Raw genomic sequence first — 21,222 nt, 5'->3', positions numbered from 1 at the left:
TTAATTTGTTTTCTTGTGGTGGGAGGTGTCCTAGAGGAAAAGTTGAACATCAGCTAGAGTTTCTTTTGCTGTTGTTGTTGTTTGTTTCTGCTTTTGTGTGTTGTGTGCTGGGTCTTCATCGCTGCTTGCGGGCTTTCTCTAGCTGCAGTCAGCCAAGACCACTCTTCACTGCCGCGTGTGGGCTACTCACTGCGGAGGCGTCTCCTGCTGCAGAGCGCAGGCTCTAGGCCTAAAGGGCTCAGTAGTTGCGGCTCTCAGGCTCTAGAGTGCTGGCTCAGTGGTCGCAGCACTCGGGTTTAGCTGCTCTGCTGCATGTGGGATCTTCCTGGACCAGGGATCAGACCCACGTTCCCTGCACTTACAGGCGGATTTTTAACCACTAGACCACCAGGGAAGCCCTGCATTCTTTTTTTTTTTTTTTAAAGCATCTCTGATTTCATCTTGCTCTTAAAGAGAGATATCATTTGAGATACAGTTTTCAAACCACTGAGCCCTTTCCTACCTCTGAGCCTTTGCTTTTTTCTCTGCCTAGAATGCTTCTCCCTCCACCTCTGTGAAAGGCAGGCTCAGGGCATTTTACCAACATCAGAAAAACACCACTGTCTTGTCTCCCCTTCCCCACCAGTCACTGGCATCTTCATGTTTATTTCCTTCTTGGCACTTTCCACAGTCTGTATTGATTCCAAACTACCTTTCTCTTCTACAGACTGGTTTACTTTCTGTCTCCTGCAGGAACATAAACTGCAGGAGAGCAGGCACTATGGCTGCCTCGTTTTCCACTGTATCCCTACAGATTTCTGCAATGGCCAGGACACAGGATTAAATCAATTAAATAATTTCCAGAGAATTTCCTGATGGACAAGTGGTTAGGACTCTGCGCCCACTGCCAAAGGCACGGGTTCAACTCCTGGTCAGGGAACTAAGATCCTACAAGCCAAATTTTGTGGCCAAAAAATATTTTCTTTTTCAAAATAACGTAATTTATACTAATTCTTCTATTTACAAATTAAATGTTTTTGCCACAAAAGGGGTTGTAAATTACCAATGTTGTTGTTTAGTCCCTAAGTCATACCCAACTTTTTTGCGACTCCAAGGACTGTAGCCTACCAGGCTCCTCTGTCCATTGGATTTCCCAAGGAAGAATACTGGAGTGGTTGTCATTTCCTTCTCCAGGGTATCTGCCTGACCCAGGGATGAACCTGTGTCTTCTGTCTTGGCAGGTGGGTTCATTACCACTGAACCAGCATGGAAGCCCGTAAATTGCTGATACTATTTTCAAAAGGCAACATGGTTTATTTCTTTTTTCAAAAGGAATATGTCGATAATAAAAAATAAAAATAAAAAGGAGAAACAAAGTAAACTGATGTCTTTACATTCTTTTCCGGAAAGGAAAGCTACACCACTTTGGAACAATATTTCCTAAGGTCATCTTGAAAACACTCTTCAGCATTTCAAATAGTCTTTGTTCTTGAGCATAATCCCCTAGGGTAAGCTGATTCAAGAGAGGATTTGCTTCTCACAATTTACAGAGAACACTTTAAAGTTTCAAGGTCTGTTATGCAAATAGCTTTCTTAAAAAGAGTTTCTACTATTGTCTCTACTATTTAGGCCAAATATTATAAAGAGATTGAGATGAATAAGCAGAGGGATCTTGCTGGCCTTTTAATCACCTGATGCCTTATGTTGGGTTTGTCAAAAATGTTTGTTTGGGTTTACATTACATCTTATAGAAAAACCTGAACAAGCTTTTTGGCTTCCCCAATATATCCATTCTCTCTTATCCTGAAAGAAAATCCTGGAGAGCAAGGAATGCAAAACAGCAGAGAGGGATATCTTGTTCAGCTAGCCTTACTAGATATTTTAATGGCACAGACAGCGTCCTGCTCCTGTCATATTAATATGCATGACTCCAAAGTCCCCGGGTGGGAAAGTTAAGATGAGGAAGGAGTCTTATTGAGGATAAAGTGAAACAATCCTAAATACAAACACAAAAGCCTTAAAGATAATTAACAGTATCAGCTTTTGCTTATGACTATCAGGGGGCTTCCCTGGTAGCTCAGATGGTAAAGAATCTGCCTGCAATGCAGGAGACCCTGGTTTGATCCCTGGGTCAGGAAGATCCTCTGGAGGAGGAAATGGCAACCCATTCCAGTATTTTTGCCTGGAGACTCCCATGGACAGAAGAGCTCAGGGGCTATAGTCCACGGGGTTGCAAAGAGTTGGACATGACTGGCGATTAATATTATGAATTTTAGACCTTTGATAGACTGATTTAATATCTACTTTAATTCTGTCCCCAAAAAGTCTAGATGGGAAGAAAACTGGGCCTCTATTCATCTAAAACCCCACGGCTATCCTCAGACCCAGGACATGTTTCTCTTCATCTTACTCCTGTTGCTCTGGAAACAGGTGTGCAGTGCGGCTGTCTGTGAAAACCTGGGGTCTGTCTGGGGCTCCAGGCAGGTTAGTTCTTGCTTCCCCAACTTCCTGGTTTCCTCTCTCTCTTCTCCTTCCCTTCTCTGTGTTTTTCATCACACTGTAGTTGTCATAGAAAGTACAGAATATTGAGTACAGAAAAGGGATCTTAGAGTAAAATAGACCTTTTTCTCCCTAGGAGGAAAATGTAATAAGGTTATATCTATGAAGACTTAAAATGTAAATGCTATCCCTCCACGTAAAGAAAAGAATAAGCACATGAAAATGCAGTTAAAAATAATCTAAAATGACTGTATGGTGATGGCTATCAGTCCAACAATCAAGTGCAGGATCAAAACATGAATGATATTTGCTATTTCATAAAAGAGACCATATAATCACAGAGGTAGGTCTACAGTCTTCCATAGACGTGTATTCTCTTGAACTTGATCTGTTTGTACGATGTTTTACTCATCATTTGATTGTTCCACACTGGCTGATGAAGTAAGGGCCTGGATAAATTTCACATGCATTTATTTGTCTTTATAAAAGTTCTAAGCTGAAATTCTAAAATATGGAAATACTTTCATTCCTTTAGGGTGCCTGAAGAATTGAAAAATGGTTATCTCCCCTAAAATATATCTTTGAAACCATCAGTAACCTCAGGAATACATGTAATAGGATTCTGTGTACCTGTTTCATAAAAATGCGATAAGAGGTCCTCTTTTTCAATAAAACGCTGATAGAGCCAGTCAGAAAGGTCATCAGTCTCCAGGGGTACATCTTTAACTGGAAAGATTCTATCAAGAGTCAGAAAAAAAGCAAAAACTACTTTAATTCAGAAGTCAAAATCATTCAGAACCACAACTTAGCTTTAAAGTATTCTATTATCTACAAACAATTATTGAGAAATACCTGTCTTTCCATGTTTGTAGGTTTAAGTAGGAATGTTTTTTGGAACAAGTGAAGTTTTAGAATTGCAGCTTTCTTAGAACATATTTAGAATACTCAAATGTTAGGTCAAATAATGTATCTTAGCAATGTTCCTTTGTTGGGAATATCTATGAACCAGACAGAATCTGTATTAATTGGTGCCCTTTTGCTAATTATATCAGAGATACTGGTTTCATGAGCAGGGCCAGCTCATGACTGAATGTAGTTGTTGGAACATGATTCTGAAGGATTCTGTGACTGTCCTTACTCAACAGGAACTGGACTGGGATGATGAGCGACATATATCTACTGCAAGTGAGAACAGAACAGGGGCCTTGAACAAGTGTTTCTTTTCTTTTTTGTTTTCCAATTTTCAGAAGAAGGTGTTCTTGATTATATTTCTTCATGGAAAGTAAAAAGGTGCAGTGTTTAAAGTCTGCAAAATGTTTGTTTGTATGAAAAACGCAGCCCCTCCCCTTCCTCTGCCTTTTGTTTCTCCTTCCCCAGAGGAATGGATTTTTCCCTCTTAGTATTTAGCAATGCTGCTTCTTTAGTTTTAGGGCTTATCTACTGACAATCAGAAATGAGGGTTAAGCTCCTTTCTCTTCCTATCCCACCACACAGGCACATCCTTTCCATCTTCCCATGCACTCATATGATCATTTTAATTACCACAATATTTGATATTTACATTATTATAATCATGTTCAGTTCAGTTCAGTCACACAGTCGTGTCCGACTCTTTGAGACCCCATGAATCGCAGCACGCCAGGCCCCCCTGTCCGTCACCAACTCCTGGAGTTCACTCAGACTTGCGTCAATCGAGTCAGTGATGCCATCCAGCCATCTCATCCTCGGTCGTCCCCTTCTCCTACCCCCAATCCCTCCCAGCATCAAAGTCTTTTCCAATGAGTCAACTCTTTGCATGAAGTGGCCAAAGTACTGGAATTTCAGCTTTAGCATCATTCCTTCCAAAGAAATCCCCGGGTTGATCTCCTTTACTGGTTGGATCTCCTTGCAGTCCAAGGGACTCTCAAGAGTCTTCTCCAACACCACAGTTCAAAAGCATCAATTCTTCGGTGCTCAGCTTTCTTCACAGTCCAACTCTCACATCCATACATGACTACTGGAAAAACCATAGCCTTGACTATACGGACCTTAGTCAGCAAAGTAATGTCTCTGCTTTTCAATATGCTATCTAGATTGGTCATAACTTTTCTTCCAAGGAGTAAGCATCTTTTAAATTCATGGCTGCAATCACCATCTGCAGTGATTTCGAAGCCCCCCAAAATAAAGTCTGACACTGTTTCCACTGTTTCCCCATCTATTTCCCATGGAGTGATGGGACCGGAGGCCATGATCTTCGTTTTCTGAATGTTGAGCTTTAAGACAACTTTTTCACTCTCCTCTTTACTTTCATCAAGAGGCTTTTTAGCTCCTCTTCACTTTCTGCCATAAGGGTGGTGTCACCTGCATATCTGAGGTTATTGATATTTCTCCCGGCAATCTTGATTCCAGCTTGTGTTTCTTCCAGTCCAGCGTTTCTCATGATGTACTCTGCATAGAAGTTAAATAAGCAGGGTGACAATATACAGCCTTGACGCACTCCTTTTCCTATTTGGAACCAGTCTGTTGTTCCATGTCCACTTCTAACTGTTGCTTCCTGGCCTGCATACAGATTTCTCAAGAGGCAGGTTAGGTGGTCTGGTATTCCCATCTCTTTCAGAATTTTCCACAGTTTCTTGTGATCCACACAGTCAAAGGCTTTGGCATAGTCAATAAAGCAGAAATAGATGTTTTTCCTGGAACTCTCTTGATTTTTCCATGATCCAGCAGATGTTGGCAATTTGATCTCTGGTTCCTCTGCCTTTTCTAAAACCAGCTTGAACATCAGGAATGAGGTTTGTGACATTGTACAGGAGACAGGGATCAAGACCATCCCCATGGAAAAGAAATGCAAAAAAGCAAAATGGCTGTCTGGGGAGGCCTTACAAATAGCTGTGAAAAGAAGAGAGGTGAAAAGCAAAGGAGAAAAGGAAAGATATAAGCATCTGAATGCAGAGTTTCAAAGAATAGCAAGAAGAGATAAGAAAGCCTTCTTCAGCGATCAATGCAAAGAAATAGAGGAAAACAACAGAACGGGAAAGACTAGAGATCTCTTCAAGAAAATTAGAGATACCAAGGGAACATTTCACGCAAAGATGGGCTCGATAAAGGACGGAAATGGTATGGACCTAACAGAAGCAGAAGATATTAAGAAAGAGATGGCAAGAATACACAGAAGAACTGTACAAAAAGGATCTTCATGACCCGGATAATCACAATGGTGTGATCACTCATCTAGAGACAGACATCCTGGAATGTGAAGTCAAGTGGGCCTTAGAAAGCATCACTATGAACAAAGCTAGTGGAGGTGATCCAATTCCAGTAGAGCTATTTCAAATCCTGAGAGATGATGCTGTCTGTGAAAGTGCTGCACTCAATATGCCAGCAAATTTGGAAAACTCAGCAGTGGCCACAGGACTGGAAAAGGTCAGTTTTCATTCCAATCCCAAAGAAAGGCAACGCCAAAGAATGCTCAAACTACTGCATGATTGCACTCATCTCACACACTAGTAAAGTAATGCTCAAAATTATAATCATGTAAGTATATTCAAAGGTAAGTGAAAGTGAAGTTGCTCAGTCGTGTCCGACTCTGCTCCTCCATCCATGGGATTCTCCAGGCAAGAATACTGGAGTGGGTTGCCATTTCCTTCTCTAGGAGTTCTTCCCGACCCAGGGATCAAACCCAGGTCTCCTGCATTGCAGGCAGACGCTTTAACCTCTGAGCCACCAGGGAAGCCCATTCAAAGGTAAACCAGGCAGTAAATCAAGGCTATATTTCCTTTCCTCTCCAATTTCTGTTCTCCCTAGATTGAGCAATTTACATTGTTTCCTAGGTAGACATTGGAGAAGGAAATGGCAACCCACTCCAGTATTCTTGCCTGGAGAATCCCATGGACAGAGGAGCCTGGTGGGCTACAGTCCACGGGGTCACAAAGAGTCGGACAGGACTGAGCGACTTCACTTCACTTCACTTCTAGGTAGACATAACTAATTCAACCATAAACTATGGACCAATCAAATCTAAAATCAAATCTCTAGATCAGGTCGACAAACTTTTCCTTAAAAGGCCAAAGTAAAAATACTGAGACTTTGCAGGCTATTTAGATCTTTGTCACAACTATTCTACTCTGCTTTGTGTAATGTGCAGGCAGTCACAAATAAGGTTTAAATAAATTAGTGCAGTTGTGTTCAAATGCAACTTTATTTAAAAACCAGGCAGTGGGCCACATGGACTTGGGCCTGGATCTCCTCCCAAGGGATTCATGTGCGTTAGACATTCACCTTCTAATTTCTAATTTCACTTTCGTGAGGAAATTTCAGCAAGGTTCTGGATGTGTTGCCTGTAGTTTTCATCCTGCAAAGGCCCTTCACTGTCATCCTGGTGAGGCTTCATATTCCTAAAGTGAATTTAGTGCTTTCTGTATCTCACATCTTACTTTTTCTCTGTTTACTCCACATTTTGATGGGGTACACCCCTCCAGTAGTTTCCTGAGAAAAGGCACTTGAAACCTTGCGTTTCTGCCAATGTCTTTTTTTCTGTCCTCATACCTGGTTGATAATTTAACTAGATATAGGATTCAGAGTTGAAATTCATTTTTTTCCATCTGTCTTTTTGTCCTCCTTTTTGAGAGATTTCTTATTTAAATTTCAAACTTTTACTGAGTTTTACTTTTTTTTTTATCATACTTTTAGTTTCTAAGAGATCTGAGTGTTCCTTTTTTTTTTTTTACCGAATGCTATTATTGTTACAATATATCATCTCTATGAGAATCTCATTTCTATGACAATTATCATGGAAATTTAAAAACATTCACAGAAGTAGAGAAAAGGGTTAATGAACCCTCATGTACCATGAGGATTTCGGAAGCCGTACAGTCTGTTTCTCACATGACCCTCCTATGTTCGTTTTCATCTCCATCTTTAACAGTGGAGGCTGATCAGATTCCCAGTTATCTGGGGATTCTCTGTTGCTCATGCACGTTTACAGATGTGGGACTACACAGCTGATTCAAAGTTCTCTGCCTTTGAGTGGGGCTTGTTGACTATAAGTAACCCTGAAGATTATCTGACTGGGCCATTTAAATTGGTCCTTCCTCTTGAATTCGCCCTTTACTCACAGAAAGATCCTTGAATTTCCTGCTAAGAGAGAGGAAAGGCCTTGTTGCTAGTTTTCTGGCAGCAGAGCAAGGTGAGGGCTGGAAGTCTCAACACTCAGCACACAGATGTCACCTAACCATGCTATTCTCATCTCATTAGAGGACCTCTGCCTCAACTGCACCTGGGGTTCCAGAGCAGGCTTCCGGTATTTGCCAGGGCAGGGAAAGAACAAGAGCCCAGGAACAGAATGCAGGATGGGGGTTCTGGGGTTCTCAGTTCTCCTTAAACAGATTTCAACCAGTCTTCCCAAGTTTAGCAACTTTCCACCTTATTTCCACAGGTGCTGATGCAGCCAGCCTTTTGGCTTTTCAAAAGAGGGAGTGCACTCAACTCAAGTCCACTTTCATGCCCTTCCAAAACCCCAGTAAAATACTAGAGAGGTTTTCCAAAGGTGAACTCACAAGGATGGGGTGAACACTAGGAATGACAATAGCAACAAAACCTGGGATGTTGGAAAAAAGAGCAGTAAATAAAGCAACAGGTCCTAAGCCAGCTTTACACATATTAAGGTGTGTGTGTGTATCTTTCATACCATGGAGGCAATAAAAAAGCCAGCTTCAAGCCAGCCATATAAATGTAAAAGGACAGCTGTTACGAGTGTTATAAAAAGGAATTCTTGACAGAGTTCTTTTAATATCAAAATTTATATAATCAGAGGAGTAGAGACAGAGAGAGAAAATTTCAAAAGAGTAAGAGTCCGTGGGATATTTAAACAAGTTTGTTTTCCCTTCTCTTCAAAGGATAATTTCTATCTTTGAATTATAAGAAACCCTCAAATTGGAAATAATAGTCCAAGAATTCCACTGTCTCTTTCTTCTTTCCCCATTTAAAATAAGAAAGTAGATTCCTATGCGGGAAGTTACTGAAGATACACAAGGTCCTAAGAGTGCTTGCAGACTACTTCCCCTACACTGTACATGAAATCCGGCAGAAAGAACCATTAGACAAACACATTTCTGTGGAAAAATGTTCTCAGTGTTCACCAGATAATACCAACTTCACATTTTCTCACCCTGCTGTATATTTGCTTGTCAGTTACAAAAGGCCTAGCACCCTATCTCAAGCCTGTATCTCCACTTAAAGTGAGTTTTTAAGAGGGTAATAATTAAAAACAAAAGTCAGTTTTGTGAAGCAGTTTTTCCTAACTCCTTTCCTCCCCTAAGAAGTCCTTTAGGTACTTGGTTGCATGAAACAGTCATTTATATGTAAGGACTGAATGTCTGTATCAAACTATTTTATAATCTTAATTTGCAGGTAGGAAGATGAATTAATACAAATGATGACAATTTTGTTTTTACCTTCTCTATATTTACACTTCCGATTTTTATTATCACATTGCTAAGACATCTAGTACAATGTTGAATAGAAGTGGTGATAATGAGCACCGTGCCTTTCATTTTTTATTTTTCAGGGGGAAATATTCAGTAGTTTACCATTTAATATGCTTGCTGTAGATTTCTTTGGTAGATAACATTAATCAGATTCAAGAAATCCCCTTCTATTCACAATTTGCTAAAAGTTTTCTTTTTTATCATGAATAAGAGTTGCACTTTTATCAGTTTTTTCCATCTGTTGAAGTGCTTATATAATTTCCTACTTCTGTTAATGTGATTAATTAAAGGGATTGCTTTTAGATATTTTTTCATTTGTAGATTTTATTTCTATATTATAGACACATGCCCTTTATCAGATAAATGTACTGTTAATATCTTCTATTCAGTGGGTTCATTACTGCAATATTATAGGGCCTCTTATACAATATTGTAAAAGTGGTGATAAAAAGCATCATTCTTAGTTAGAGTTTGGGAGCGACACATACACATTGCTATACTTGAAGTGGATAATCAACAAGGTCCTACTGTATAGCACAGGGAACTCTGCTCAATGTTACATGGCAGCCTGGATGAGAGGGGAGTTTAGGGGAGAATGGATACATATATAAGTACAGCTGAGTCCCTTTGCTGTCCACCTAAAACTATCACAATATTGTTCACTGGTTATAGCCCAATACAAAATAAAAAGTTTCTTTTTTATTCTTAAAAAGCATCATTCTCTTATTTTTGATCTTGTAAAGAAATATTTCAGTATATCATCCTTTAATATGGTGTTTTCTGAAGAATTTTGTAGATATCCTTTATCAGAATGAGGAAAGTCCTTTCTATTCTAAAAATCTACAGAGTTTCTATCATGAATAGGTATTTGTATTTAGTAAGTGATTTTATTTAAAAATCCAAGCTTATTTTGAATGTTGAGCCAAACTTTCATTCCTGAAATATATGCTCTCAGTACATAATATGATGAATTTAAAATATCTTGCTGGGTTACTCTTACATCCATAATCATGCAAGAGATTTGCCTTTAAATACTCCTTTCTTCTAATATCTTCAGTTCAGGTTTTGGTATCCAAGCTATGCTGGCCTCATAAAAGAAGCTAGGAAGTATTTCCTCTTTTGGATGCTCTGGAATAACTACACTTAATATTCTTTAATTTTCCTTTTTAATGACTACAGAATCTGAGGTAATGTTCCCCTTTTCATTCCTGCTATTGACAACACTGACCTTTTTTTCTTGATCAGTCTTGCCAGGAGCTGATCACGTTAATGTTTTCAAAAAATAAAAATTTTTATGTCATTTTTCTTTCTATTGTATGTTTTCTATTTCAGTAAGTTCTCCCTTATTATTCCCTGTCTTCTACTATCTTAGGATTACATTTGCTTCTTTTTCTCTAACTTCTTAAAATAGACATTTAGATCACTGATTTTTAACTGTCTTCTTTTTTAATAGAAGTGATCTTTTTGCTTTTCTTTATATTATTATTTTTGGCTGTGCTGAGCCTTCAATGTTTTGCTCCGGCTTTCTCTAGCTGTGGAGAGCAGCGTGCAGGCTTCTCAGGCGGCTTTTCTTGTTGCAGAGTGCATTCTCTAGGTGCCTAGCCTTCAGCAGTTAAAGCACGCGGGCTCTGTAGTTGGGGCTCAAGGGCTCTAAAGTGCAGCCTCAGTAGTCGTGGTGGACAGGACTAGCTGCTCCATGGCACCTGGAACCCTCTCAGACCAGGGATTGAACCTGTGTCCCCTGCACTGGCAGGCAGATTCCCATCCACTGTGCCACCAGGGAAGTCTCTAACAGAAGTTTTTAAGGCTGTAAATTTTCCTGTAAAATATAGATTAATACAGATTAAGTTGTACCACATAAATTTTTATAGATCATATTTTCACAATCATTCTGCTAAAAATATTTTCTACTTTCATTGTAATCTCTTCATACAAAGTAAGCCGTAAATTCCTTATTCTCTACCACTTGATGTGAAGATCCAACTCATTAGAAAAGACCCTGATGCTGGGAAAGATCGAAAGCAAAAGGGGAAGAAGGTGGCAGAGGATGAGATGGTTAGTTTCACCAACTCAATGGACATGAATTTGAGCAAACTCCAGGACATAGTGAAGGACAGCGAAGCCTGGCATGATGCAGTCTATTGGGCTGCAAAGAGTCTGACACAATTAGTGACTGAACAGTAACAACCACCCTACTGATGAACAGTTCATTTTTTTGTTACAGCATTCTGTAAATGTCCATTCATATGTTTACATCTGTACGATAAAATTACAGAAGTGAAACTGCTAAGTCAAAGGTTAATTTTGAAAGATTTTGCTACATTATCTTCATAAAGATTATACCGATTTATATTTCTACTAGCAATTTATGAGAATGCTTCTCAGAGAAAGATTTTTAAACTGGAGAAGAACAAAATCCGAAGGCTCTGATTTAGGTGTAGAAGATGATGAGCAGTGTTTCACAACTCAATTCAGTTCAGTCACTCAGGCGTATCCAACTCTTTGTGACCCCATGGACCACAGCACACCATGCTTCCCTGTCCATCACCAACTCTCGGAGTTTGCTCAAACTCATGTCCATCGAGTTGGTGACACCATCCAACCATCTCATCCTCTGTCGTCCCCCTCTCCTCCTGCCTTCAATCTTTCCCAGCATCAGGGTCTTTTCCGATGAGTCAGCTCTTCGCATCAGGTGGCCAAAGTATTGGAGTTTCAGCTTCAACATCAGTCCTTCCGATGAACATCCAGGACTGATCTCCTTTAGGATGGACTGGTTGGATCTCCTTGCTTTCCAGGGGACTCCCAAAAGTCTTCTCCAACACCAGAGTTCAAAAGCATCAATTCTTTGGCACTCAGTTTTATTTATAGTTCAACTCTCACATCCATACATGACTACTGGAAAAACTATAGCTTTGACTAGACGGACCTTTGTTGACAAACTAATGTCTCTGCTTTTTAACATGCTGTCTAGGTTGGTCATAGCTTTTCTTCCAAGGAGCAAGTGTCTTTTAATTTCATGGCTGCAGGCATCATCTGCAGTGATTCTGTCTGTCACTGTTTCCATTATTTCCCCATCTATTTGCCATGACATGATGGGACAAGATGCCATGGTCTTTGTTTTTTGAATGCTGAGTTTTAAGCCAGCTTTTTCACTCTCCTCTTTTACTTTCATCAAGAAGCTCTTTAGATCTTCTTCACTTTCTACCATAAGGGTGGTGTCATCTGTGTATCTAAGGTTATTGATATTTCTCCTGGCAATCCTGATTCCAGTTTGTGTTTCATCTAGCCCAGCATTTCACATGATGCACTCTGCATATAAGTTAAATAAGCAGGGTGACCATATACAGTCTCAACATACTTCTTTCCCAATTTGGAAGCAGTCCGTTGTTCCATGTCGGGTTCTAACTGTTGCTTCTTGACCTGCATACAAATTCTCAGGAGGCAGGTAAGGTGGTCTGGTATTCCCATCTCTTTGAAAATTTTCCACAGTGTGTTGTGATCCACACAGTCAAAGGTTTTGGCTTAGTCAATAAAGCTGATGCTTTTCTAGAACTCTCTTGCTTCTTCTATGATCCAACAGATGTTGGCAATTTGATCTCTGGTTCCTCTGCCTTTCACAACTGGGATATGACAATTTGGGGACACATTCTTAGGAATCCACCTATGAGCTCTCTTTAAGAATACAGATACCTTATGTCTTCATTTCAATATTAACCTTAATACAAATATTCTGAATCTTACTTACAGAAAAACACATTAGCACTGCCATCTGACTTCAGAGCCTATATTTATAGTCACTTTAGGGGTACCCTGGTGGCTCAGAAGGTAGATAATCCACCTTCAATGTAGAAGACCCCGGTTTGATTTCTGAGTTGGGAAGATCCCCTGGAGAAGGGAACAGCTACCCATTCCAGTATTCTGGCCTGGAGAATTCAGTCCATGGGGTCGCAAAGAGTTGGACACGACTGAGCAACTTTCACTTACTGAATTTGTTAGATGAATTTGTTGAGCGCTGACATCTTTTGGAGAGGGGCATGGCGACCCACTCCAGTATTCTTGCTTGGAGACTCCCATGGACAGAGGAGACTGGCGGGCTGCAGTCCATGGGGCCACAAAGAGTCAGACACAACTGAGCGACTGACTCTATACCACACTGGCGCAACGCAGTACTGCTTTAAATGCATAAGGGCCAGAGGAGTTCAACAAGGGCGCCCTCAGGAGCAAAACCTATTCTTTCACCTCTGAAAGGTCACCTCCCCCTGTGACTTCTTAGTATCCATTAAAATAAATGTTTTAAATAAAATAAAACAAGAGGAGTTCTGTTTCTTGAAATGGTAGAGTAGTTCACAGGTAATGGTTATAAATTCTGGACAAAATGCAAAAAGTAATTAGTGGAAGGCACTGGAGAGTAACTAAAAGCAGTCAGATATTGGAGGAGAGTCAGGAAAGACAGGAGAGTAGGAGAGACAGGAACATAGGTGTGTTTTCCATTTTTTACAGCTCTTTACCTCAGAATAGTTCCCAGTTAGTGCCACAAAGAGAATCAAGACTTATATAAGAACATGTCGTCTCACTCCTTGAAGAATCAGAGGACAGATATTCGGGTGACCGTAACATTTGAAAAGTGAGGAATCTCAGACAGAAGTAAGCACTGAGTGGGAGCCATGCCATCTGAGTCTGCTCCCCACTCGAATTTCTGGGTGACTCCTGAACTATGTACATATGGGGCAGAAACCAGCAAAATAAAGCCAGCACAGTGCCAGACACAAGAGAGATGCCCAGGGCTATGCAGGGAATTCAACTACTCAGGAAATTTAATCATTTGTTTCTTTTTTTTTTTTTTTTCAAATTAAATGTCCTCAATATTTGGATTTTTAGGAAAGTCAGTTAGTCATCCTGATACTAGAGGGATGTTTTGTTTGTTTCTTTGATGGAAGTGCTTGTTTTTTTTTTTTTTTTTAATTGAAATACAGTTGATTCATGGAATGTTTTAAAATTTAAATTTAAAAATCAAAGTTTGTTTTTTTAAATGAATGGTATTACAAATTACTGACTTCTTACTTTTAGAAGTTTAATACTGTCTTAATACAGTTTTGTAATATAAGTGGTGCTCTTTAAATGCTTTATCCACCTCTACCACACTGAGTACAGTCAAATGGTTTGGGGAATTATCTAGATTACTTTTTAGCCCCTAAAAATACACTATTTCTGTAAATAAAAAAGCAAGTCTAATCAATCTGAGGATAACTTAGCAACAGCTATCTTGGAAATAGTTTTTAAAACATCTTTATAAGGAGGAAAGTGACATTAAAAATAAGGCTGAAAGAGGAAGTTTGGGTTTACCAACTTAACTCATGAAAGACTCTGGTGAGGTTGGTGAAGTATCTATTGCTTTAAATGGGGCGAGTGTCAGGGAGTGGGGCCATGTTTTAACAGAAAATCTACCCTACCATCTGCCTAGAATAGCTTGGACTTTCTCTTGCTTTAAGAGGCAGCCTGGAGGGAAGACCAAATGCTCATTCAAGGGCAGTCTACCCCTATTAGTCTGATTGTTTGGTCACCATGGGATTAAAATATTAAAACGACTAATCTCCTAATAAGGCAGAGTGTCAAATGCACTGAATACCAGTCCTCTTGGAATCAAATAAAAGGAGTTCTTGTGGGATATAAAGAAATAAATCTTTGCAATAGCAATAGTTATCCAATTGAGAAACCAGCTCCTAGTGTTCTAGAAACAAAAATTCTTATTAATAGTAATCTAGAATGTGCTCCTAAATACAGAGTATTCCACCAAAAAGCACAGGGTCAGATTCAGGATCACCAGATAAACTATATTTTAAAAAAAAGACATAAAATAATGCTTAGCAGCTGACACCTCTATACCTTCTCATTAGAATGTTTGAATTTTCATGCCGCAAAGACTCTAAAATGTGAGCTAACAAACAACATGGCTAAACCCTCAATTCAATTATGTCAATAGTATGTTAGGAGCCAATAAGCACTGAAGAAGATAAACTGCTGATGCTTTCTGAAACCAAATAATCTAGCAGAGGGACAAGGAAAGTAAATAATCTAAAATCAGAAATATGGTAAACGTTATATAAGGATTTTTGGAGAAGGAAATGGCAACTCACTCCAGTATTCTTGCCTGGAGAATGCCATGGACAGAGGAGCCTGGCGGGTTACAGTCCATGGGGTTGCAAAGAGTTGGACCTGACTGAGCAACTTTCACTATATAAGGACTTTAAAGGATTTCTGCATAAGTTTAAATGAAGGGGTGTGCATGTCTACTTATGACACAGGATACATGGAAAAGGCATCACTTGAGTTGGCTTAAAAGAGTCAGTAAGTTTAAAAAACTTAAATTTTCAACAGAGTAATGACAGGCATGTAGTTTTCACGAGTCAGAGTACTATTAGGTTCGCGGTAAAAAATAATAGACCTATTTTTTCCCTCCTCAGATACCTATTTCCCAGATACAACCTCTTTCAACTTTATTTTGCTGTTCACTTCCACATTGGTTATATAACATGCTAGACTGTCCAATTTAAAATGTATTCATTAACTTCCTAACAGGGAAGACAAGGACTTGGCTCTCTTCTACCTTTGTTCTGTTTTTGACTTCCTCCTCCTCTCCTGCAGTTAGTAATTCCTCCTTGGTGCCAACTCTGCCCTTTGTAACTATGCTTATTAGTTTATGTTCTATTTATTTTCTTACGTGTCTGTTTACTCTATCAGACTGTGCTATACTCATCTTTGCATATCCAGTATATAAATCAGTGCCTGCTCCTCTGTGAAAACTCAAATTTGCTGAACTGAATTAAATTCAAAGTAATCTGCCAGGGTAAAACTTGATGAGGTGCCATCTGTAGACAGCCATCAACAACACAACCATGGTTAACCGACACCACAAGGGCTAGTATGACAAGAATAGCTCAGAAATACGGAAACTACTTGTCACCAAAAATAGATTTATGGACAAGAACAGATCCTGTCAAACTTAACACATCAGAATATGTCTGAGTACTCAGTTCCCAGAAATTTTGCTTTGAGTCTCTGTCCTTAGGTAAGCTGCTCAGGCCTCATCCTCAGCATACTAAGGAATAATATTTAGAGCGTCCTCCTGGATCCACTAGAAAAGTTGTTTTTTTTTAAAGCCACTCAGCTATCTGAAAAGGACATAAACAATGAGATGGCATTGTTTATACCTCAAATTTACTCATTATATCTTTTTTGTGTTGCATTCTTTGAGACACAAATAGCTTGCTGAATGAACTGAACTATCCAGTAAGCAAAATATAACACTGGGATATATGCTTATGAGAATCATTTTTATGTTTTCCATGAGTCTAATGACTTCTTAATATTTTTGTTAAGACTTTCTTTTTTAAAGAGTAGTTTAAGGTTCACAGCAAAACTGAGGAGAAGGTACAGAGATCTCTGTATCTCTCTAAAGACTTAAAATTTTTTTTTATTTTGAAATAATTTCAGACTCAAAGCAAAGTTACAAAAATACTGCAAAGAATTCATATATATGCTTCAATCAGATTCCCAAAATATCACTATTTCTCATATTTACTTTATCATCTTTCCATATATATTTTTTCCTGATCTATCTATCTACATAGTTTTTCCTTAGCTTTTGAGAGTAAGTTATAGATGGTGTGTCCCCTAAAATACTTCCATGAATGTTTTTTAAAATACAAGAACAGTCCTTTATATAACTATGCTTCAATGATAAAAATCAGGAAATGAACACTGCTACTATTATCTAATTTACAATCTACAGATTTCATTCATATTGTGCCGTGTTCCACTAATGTCTATAACAAAAAAAGGAAAGAAAAAAGACAGAAACAAAGGAATAAAGAAACAAGAAAAGAAACAAAGGGGGGAAAAAAGGCACCATGCTTTAGGAAAAGGAGAATAGCAGTGAAATAAAAAAGATAGGGTAAAGTATCAGTATCAATAAAGGGAATATTTAATAAGCAGACATATTCTAGGTAAAAAGTATTGAAATCTGGGCTAGGTTATGGCATTTAGATAAAAAGAGAGAACAGAAACAAACATTGCAGAGGTAGCTTTCATAGGAACTGGCAGCTGAATTTGAGAGAGAGGATAAAATTTTAAAGTGGAAGAGTCAAAAAATTCCAAAATTTTCATTCTGGGTGAGGGTAGAATTAGGTTAACATAAACCCCAAATGGAAAGAAACAAGTTTGTGTGAAGGAAAATGAGTTCAGTTCTAGACATATTAGGTTCGAAGAAGACAGGGTATCCAGGTGGAGGAAAGAAAGCTAAGTGAGGATTTGGAACTTGGGAGAAAGACTGAGAGCTGGAGGAACATCTACACGGGATCCATTTCTACATACTCTCCTATTATGAACCTCTTTCACAGGAGAAAAAAGAGAAGACTAAAAACAGGATTCTAGAGAAGGTCTATATTTAAGTAATCTGTGCGTGTGCATATGTGTGTGTGTGTCTGTGTGTGTATTCCTGTATTAAATGGAAGGTTAGACAAAAAAACCTAGTTAGCCTTTCCACTTTGCAGATCTAATTCAATGACCTTAAGTAACTATAAAATATAAAATATAAATAATGATCAGTGAGAGTTATGCTTAACCATTATTCAATTAAAATTTAAACTCTAAGAATTTTTTTTTTAATTTGGAAGCTGTAATATTTCCAACAAAACTTCCTTAGAAAACAAAAAGCATTTTTTGAATACCAATGGCAGTAACTATGCTTGACTAGAGAAATCTGAAAAAGAAAAGATAAACCCCCTGAGGGCCAAGGAAGGGAGGATAGAGCTTCATTTCCAAAGCTTACTCTCTCCAGATTCATACAATGAAAATAACTTAGCAAATTAGATTTTAGGTTATTAGATTCTTGGTTCTGTGTTAACAGTAAATTTTTTTTTTCATGTATAACTTCTTATAAAAACTTGAGAAGAAATTAAGCATATCTTCTAAGTAGAGGATGGAGATTTTATCTTATTTGAAATGATGATTCACTTCTTTCAAATCATCAACTTCATTATAGAAACACAGAATTCAATCCATAATACAGTCAAACCTAAATTAAGACCACTTATTTAATGTCGTCAGCATCCTGAATTGTATCAAACTAAAATGTTTTGTTTTCTTAAAGAAGAAAGAAAAAACTGCTGGGGCAGAAAAGAAAAAATAACTTGGGGGTGGTGAACATCAATAAAAACAGCCAAGCAGAACTAAAAACCTGAAAATTAAATTTAATGGGTAACTTTCCATTTTCCAACTGGAAGCTTTGAAAAAATCCAGACTTTTCCAGGGTAAAGCTAGGGCACAGAGGCAAAGCAGTAAAAAACAAGAGATGACAAGAAAAGTAGATAGGAAGAAGAGAATCATTAGATAGTGAAAACAGAGGTGAAATGAGTGATAACTATGGTGATAAAGAAAAGTTCTGTAAGAAAAACTAAAGACAGGACAATGTTTCCTTTTGCTATTAAAAAAAAAGGGGCAATTTAATGACCTTACTTTCAGATGAGTAATTTGGGGGCTGAGGGTGGTAAACCTCTAAACCTGCATCATTAGTACCTGGTGTGTACCACTTAGGTGTGTATTACCTTAGAGTTACAGTTACTGAGAAAAGTGAAACCTCAATATGTCGAATAACTTATTTTTAATACATTAACTATCTTCTACTTTATTCTAGATTTTATACTAAAAAAATTATTACAGAAATTTAAGCTGCTTAAACTCACTTTAAAATTATGGATAGGGGACTTTCCTGGTGGCCCAGTGGTTAAGAATCCGCCTTACAATGCAAGGGATCTGGGTGTTCATTGGTAGGACTGATGTTGAAGCTGAAACTCCAATACTTTGGCCACCTGATGTGAGAAGCTGATTCATTGGAAGAGACCCTGATGCTGGGAAAGATTGAGGGAAGGGGGAGAAGGGGATGACAGAGGATGAGATGGCTGCATGGCATCACCAACTTGATGGACATGGGTTTGGGTGGACTCAGGGAGTTGGTGACGGACAGGGAGGCCCAGCGTGCTGCGGTTCATGGGGTCGCAAAGAGTCGGACACAACTGAGAGACTGAACTGAACTGAACTCTGGATCTTCTTTGCTGTGCATGGGCTTTCTCTAGTTGTAGCAAGTGGGGGTTACTCTCCAGTCCTGTTGCACAGGCTTCTCACTGAGGTGGCATCTCCTGTTTCAGAGCAGGGCTCTCGGGCATGCAGGCTTCAGGAGTTGCAGCTTGCAGGCTTTAGCGTGATGGGTCAGAGGTTGTAGTGTACAAGCTTAGTTGCCCTGTGGCATGCAGATTCCCAACCACTGAACCACCAGGGAGTTCCTCAAATAATTTTTTAAATTGAAAAATTAATACATTCACATTGTAAAAAACAAACAAAAGGCCTAAAATAGTACAAAGATTCACTCCCCAGGGGCAGAGGGGGAGAGGAGAGAGGCAGCAACTTCTGTGGCAGCATGCCAAATACCTAATTAAATAACGTGAAGAGACATGAACTGAAAGTCACTCAGTCGTGTCTAACTCTTTGCGACCCCATGGACGTCCATGGAATTCTCTAGGCCAGAATACTGGAGAGGGAAGTCTTTCCCTTCTCCAGGGGATCTTCCCAACCCAGGGATCGAACCCAGGTCTCCCAATTGCAGGTGGATTCTTTACCAGCTGAGCCATAAGGGAAGCCCAATTAAATAATAACTAAGGCTTTATTTTACTGGGTTTTAAGATGACTCTCAGTTTCAGAGATGTTAATATGTGAAAAAATACGTATCTTAATGGATGAAATAGGATATATGATGTCTTACTTGTTGTGTTTTCCAGAACTTACTTGTAGTTTCTAAGAAGTAACACTACTTTATCGACAGGCTTCAAGTATCCCCTTTAAAACTACCAAATATAGAAAATATAGTTAGAAAATCATCAACCATACACAAGTTCCCAAGTAAATCCGGATTCTCTAATCTTTCCATTGATCGAGGATGAGATGGCTGGATGGCATTACTGACTCGATGGACACGAGTCTGAGTGAACTCCGGGAGTTGGTGATGGACCGGGAGGCCTGGCATGCTGCGATTCATGGGGTCGCAAAGAGTCGGACACGACTGAGCGACTAAACTGAACTGAACCCTGCCCTTAAAGTACACTGCTTTAATTACACTAAGCCTTGACATCTGGTAGGAAGAATTCCTCTGTCCTGTTTATCTTCAAAACTATCTTAGCTATTCATTTGTCTTTACTCTCTCAAGTGAATTTTAGAACCATCTGTCAGGTTTCCAGAAAAAAACCATCCTGAATTCTGATCCTAATACTCCTGGATAATGTAACTTCAATTATATTAAATTTATAGATTAAATTTGATTAAATTTATAGATTGGGAGAATTACATCTTTATACTTTTCAGCCTTCCCCCTATGAACACAGTATCTCTTTCCACTTTTTCAGTTTTTTTATGTTCTTCAATGCAGTTTTATATTTTCCTTCATAGAAGCCTTCTACATTTTTTTCTTAAGTTTTATTGGTAAATACTTAATAGTCTTCTTGTTTCTCAGATAAGCATCTTTTTTAAAATATCACATTTTCTATGTATTGTCAGAATAAAGGGATAATATTGATTTTTCTGTAATAATTTTATATCAAGATTGCTGAACTCTATAAATAGATGGTAAACTCAGTTTCTTTGGTTTTCTACATAGACCACTGCAATGGGTCAACTTGACTGGGCTAAAGGATGTCCAAATAATGTTTTACATTATTTGTAAATAAATAAATAATAATTTTTACATTACCTGAAATAATGTTTGGTGTGCTATAAGGGTGTGCTCTAAGGATGTCACTGGAAGCGATTAGTATTCAAATCAGAAGACTAAGTTAAGAAGATCCACTTCACCAATGCTGGAGGGCAGCATCTAATCCACTGAGGTCCTAACTAGAACAGAATAGTGGAAGAAGGGGGAGTCCACTGTCTTTGCTAAGACCTCCTTCTGCTGCTCTAGAACATCAGCGCTCCTAGTTCTTAGGCTTTCAGACTTCCCCATCTTTTTCAGAACTTGGGACTCAGACTGAATTATACCACTGGCTTTCCTGGTTCTCCAGCTTGCAGATACTAGATCATGGGACTTCCTGGCTTCCATAACCAGGAGAGCCAACTCCTGTAATAAATCTATTCTTGATCTCTCTCTATATTCTATTGGTTCTATTTCTCCGAAGAACCCTAACTAATACAAATATCCATCATACCAATGGATGATTTATATCTCATTTGCCAATTAAGT

At 38.7% G+C, this 21,222-nt stretch overlaps 1 protein-coding gene across 4 annotated transcripts in view; it reads right to left on the bottom strand.

Moving 5' to 3' along the window:
- LPGAT1 (lysophosphatidylglycerol acyltransferase 1) overlaps nucleotides 1–21,222 on the bottom strand; it is a 151,738-nt gene that overhangs the window by 6,450 nt on the left and 124,066 nt on the right. For all 4 annotated transcript variants that reach the window (XM_068985916.1, XM_068985915.1, XM_068985913.1 and 1 more), the window contains one exon: nucleotides 3,109–3,215. In XM_068985916.1, coding sequence (XP_068842017.1) covers nucleotides 3,109–3,215 — 107 coding nt within the window. The remainder of the gene's footprint in view (nucleotides 1–3,108; nucleotides 3,216–21,222) is intronic.

This window comes from Capricornis sumatraensis, chromosome 14, assembly GCF_032405125.1.
Source record: "Capricornis sumatraensis isolate serow.1 chromosome 14, serow.2, whole genome shotgun sequence".
In the NCBI taxonomy this organism is placed as follows: Eukaryota; Metazoa; Chordata; class Mammalia; order Artiodactyla; family Bovidae; genus Capricornis; species Capricornis sumatraensis.
This window is presented reverse-complemented; position numbering and strand designations above follow the sequence as displayed.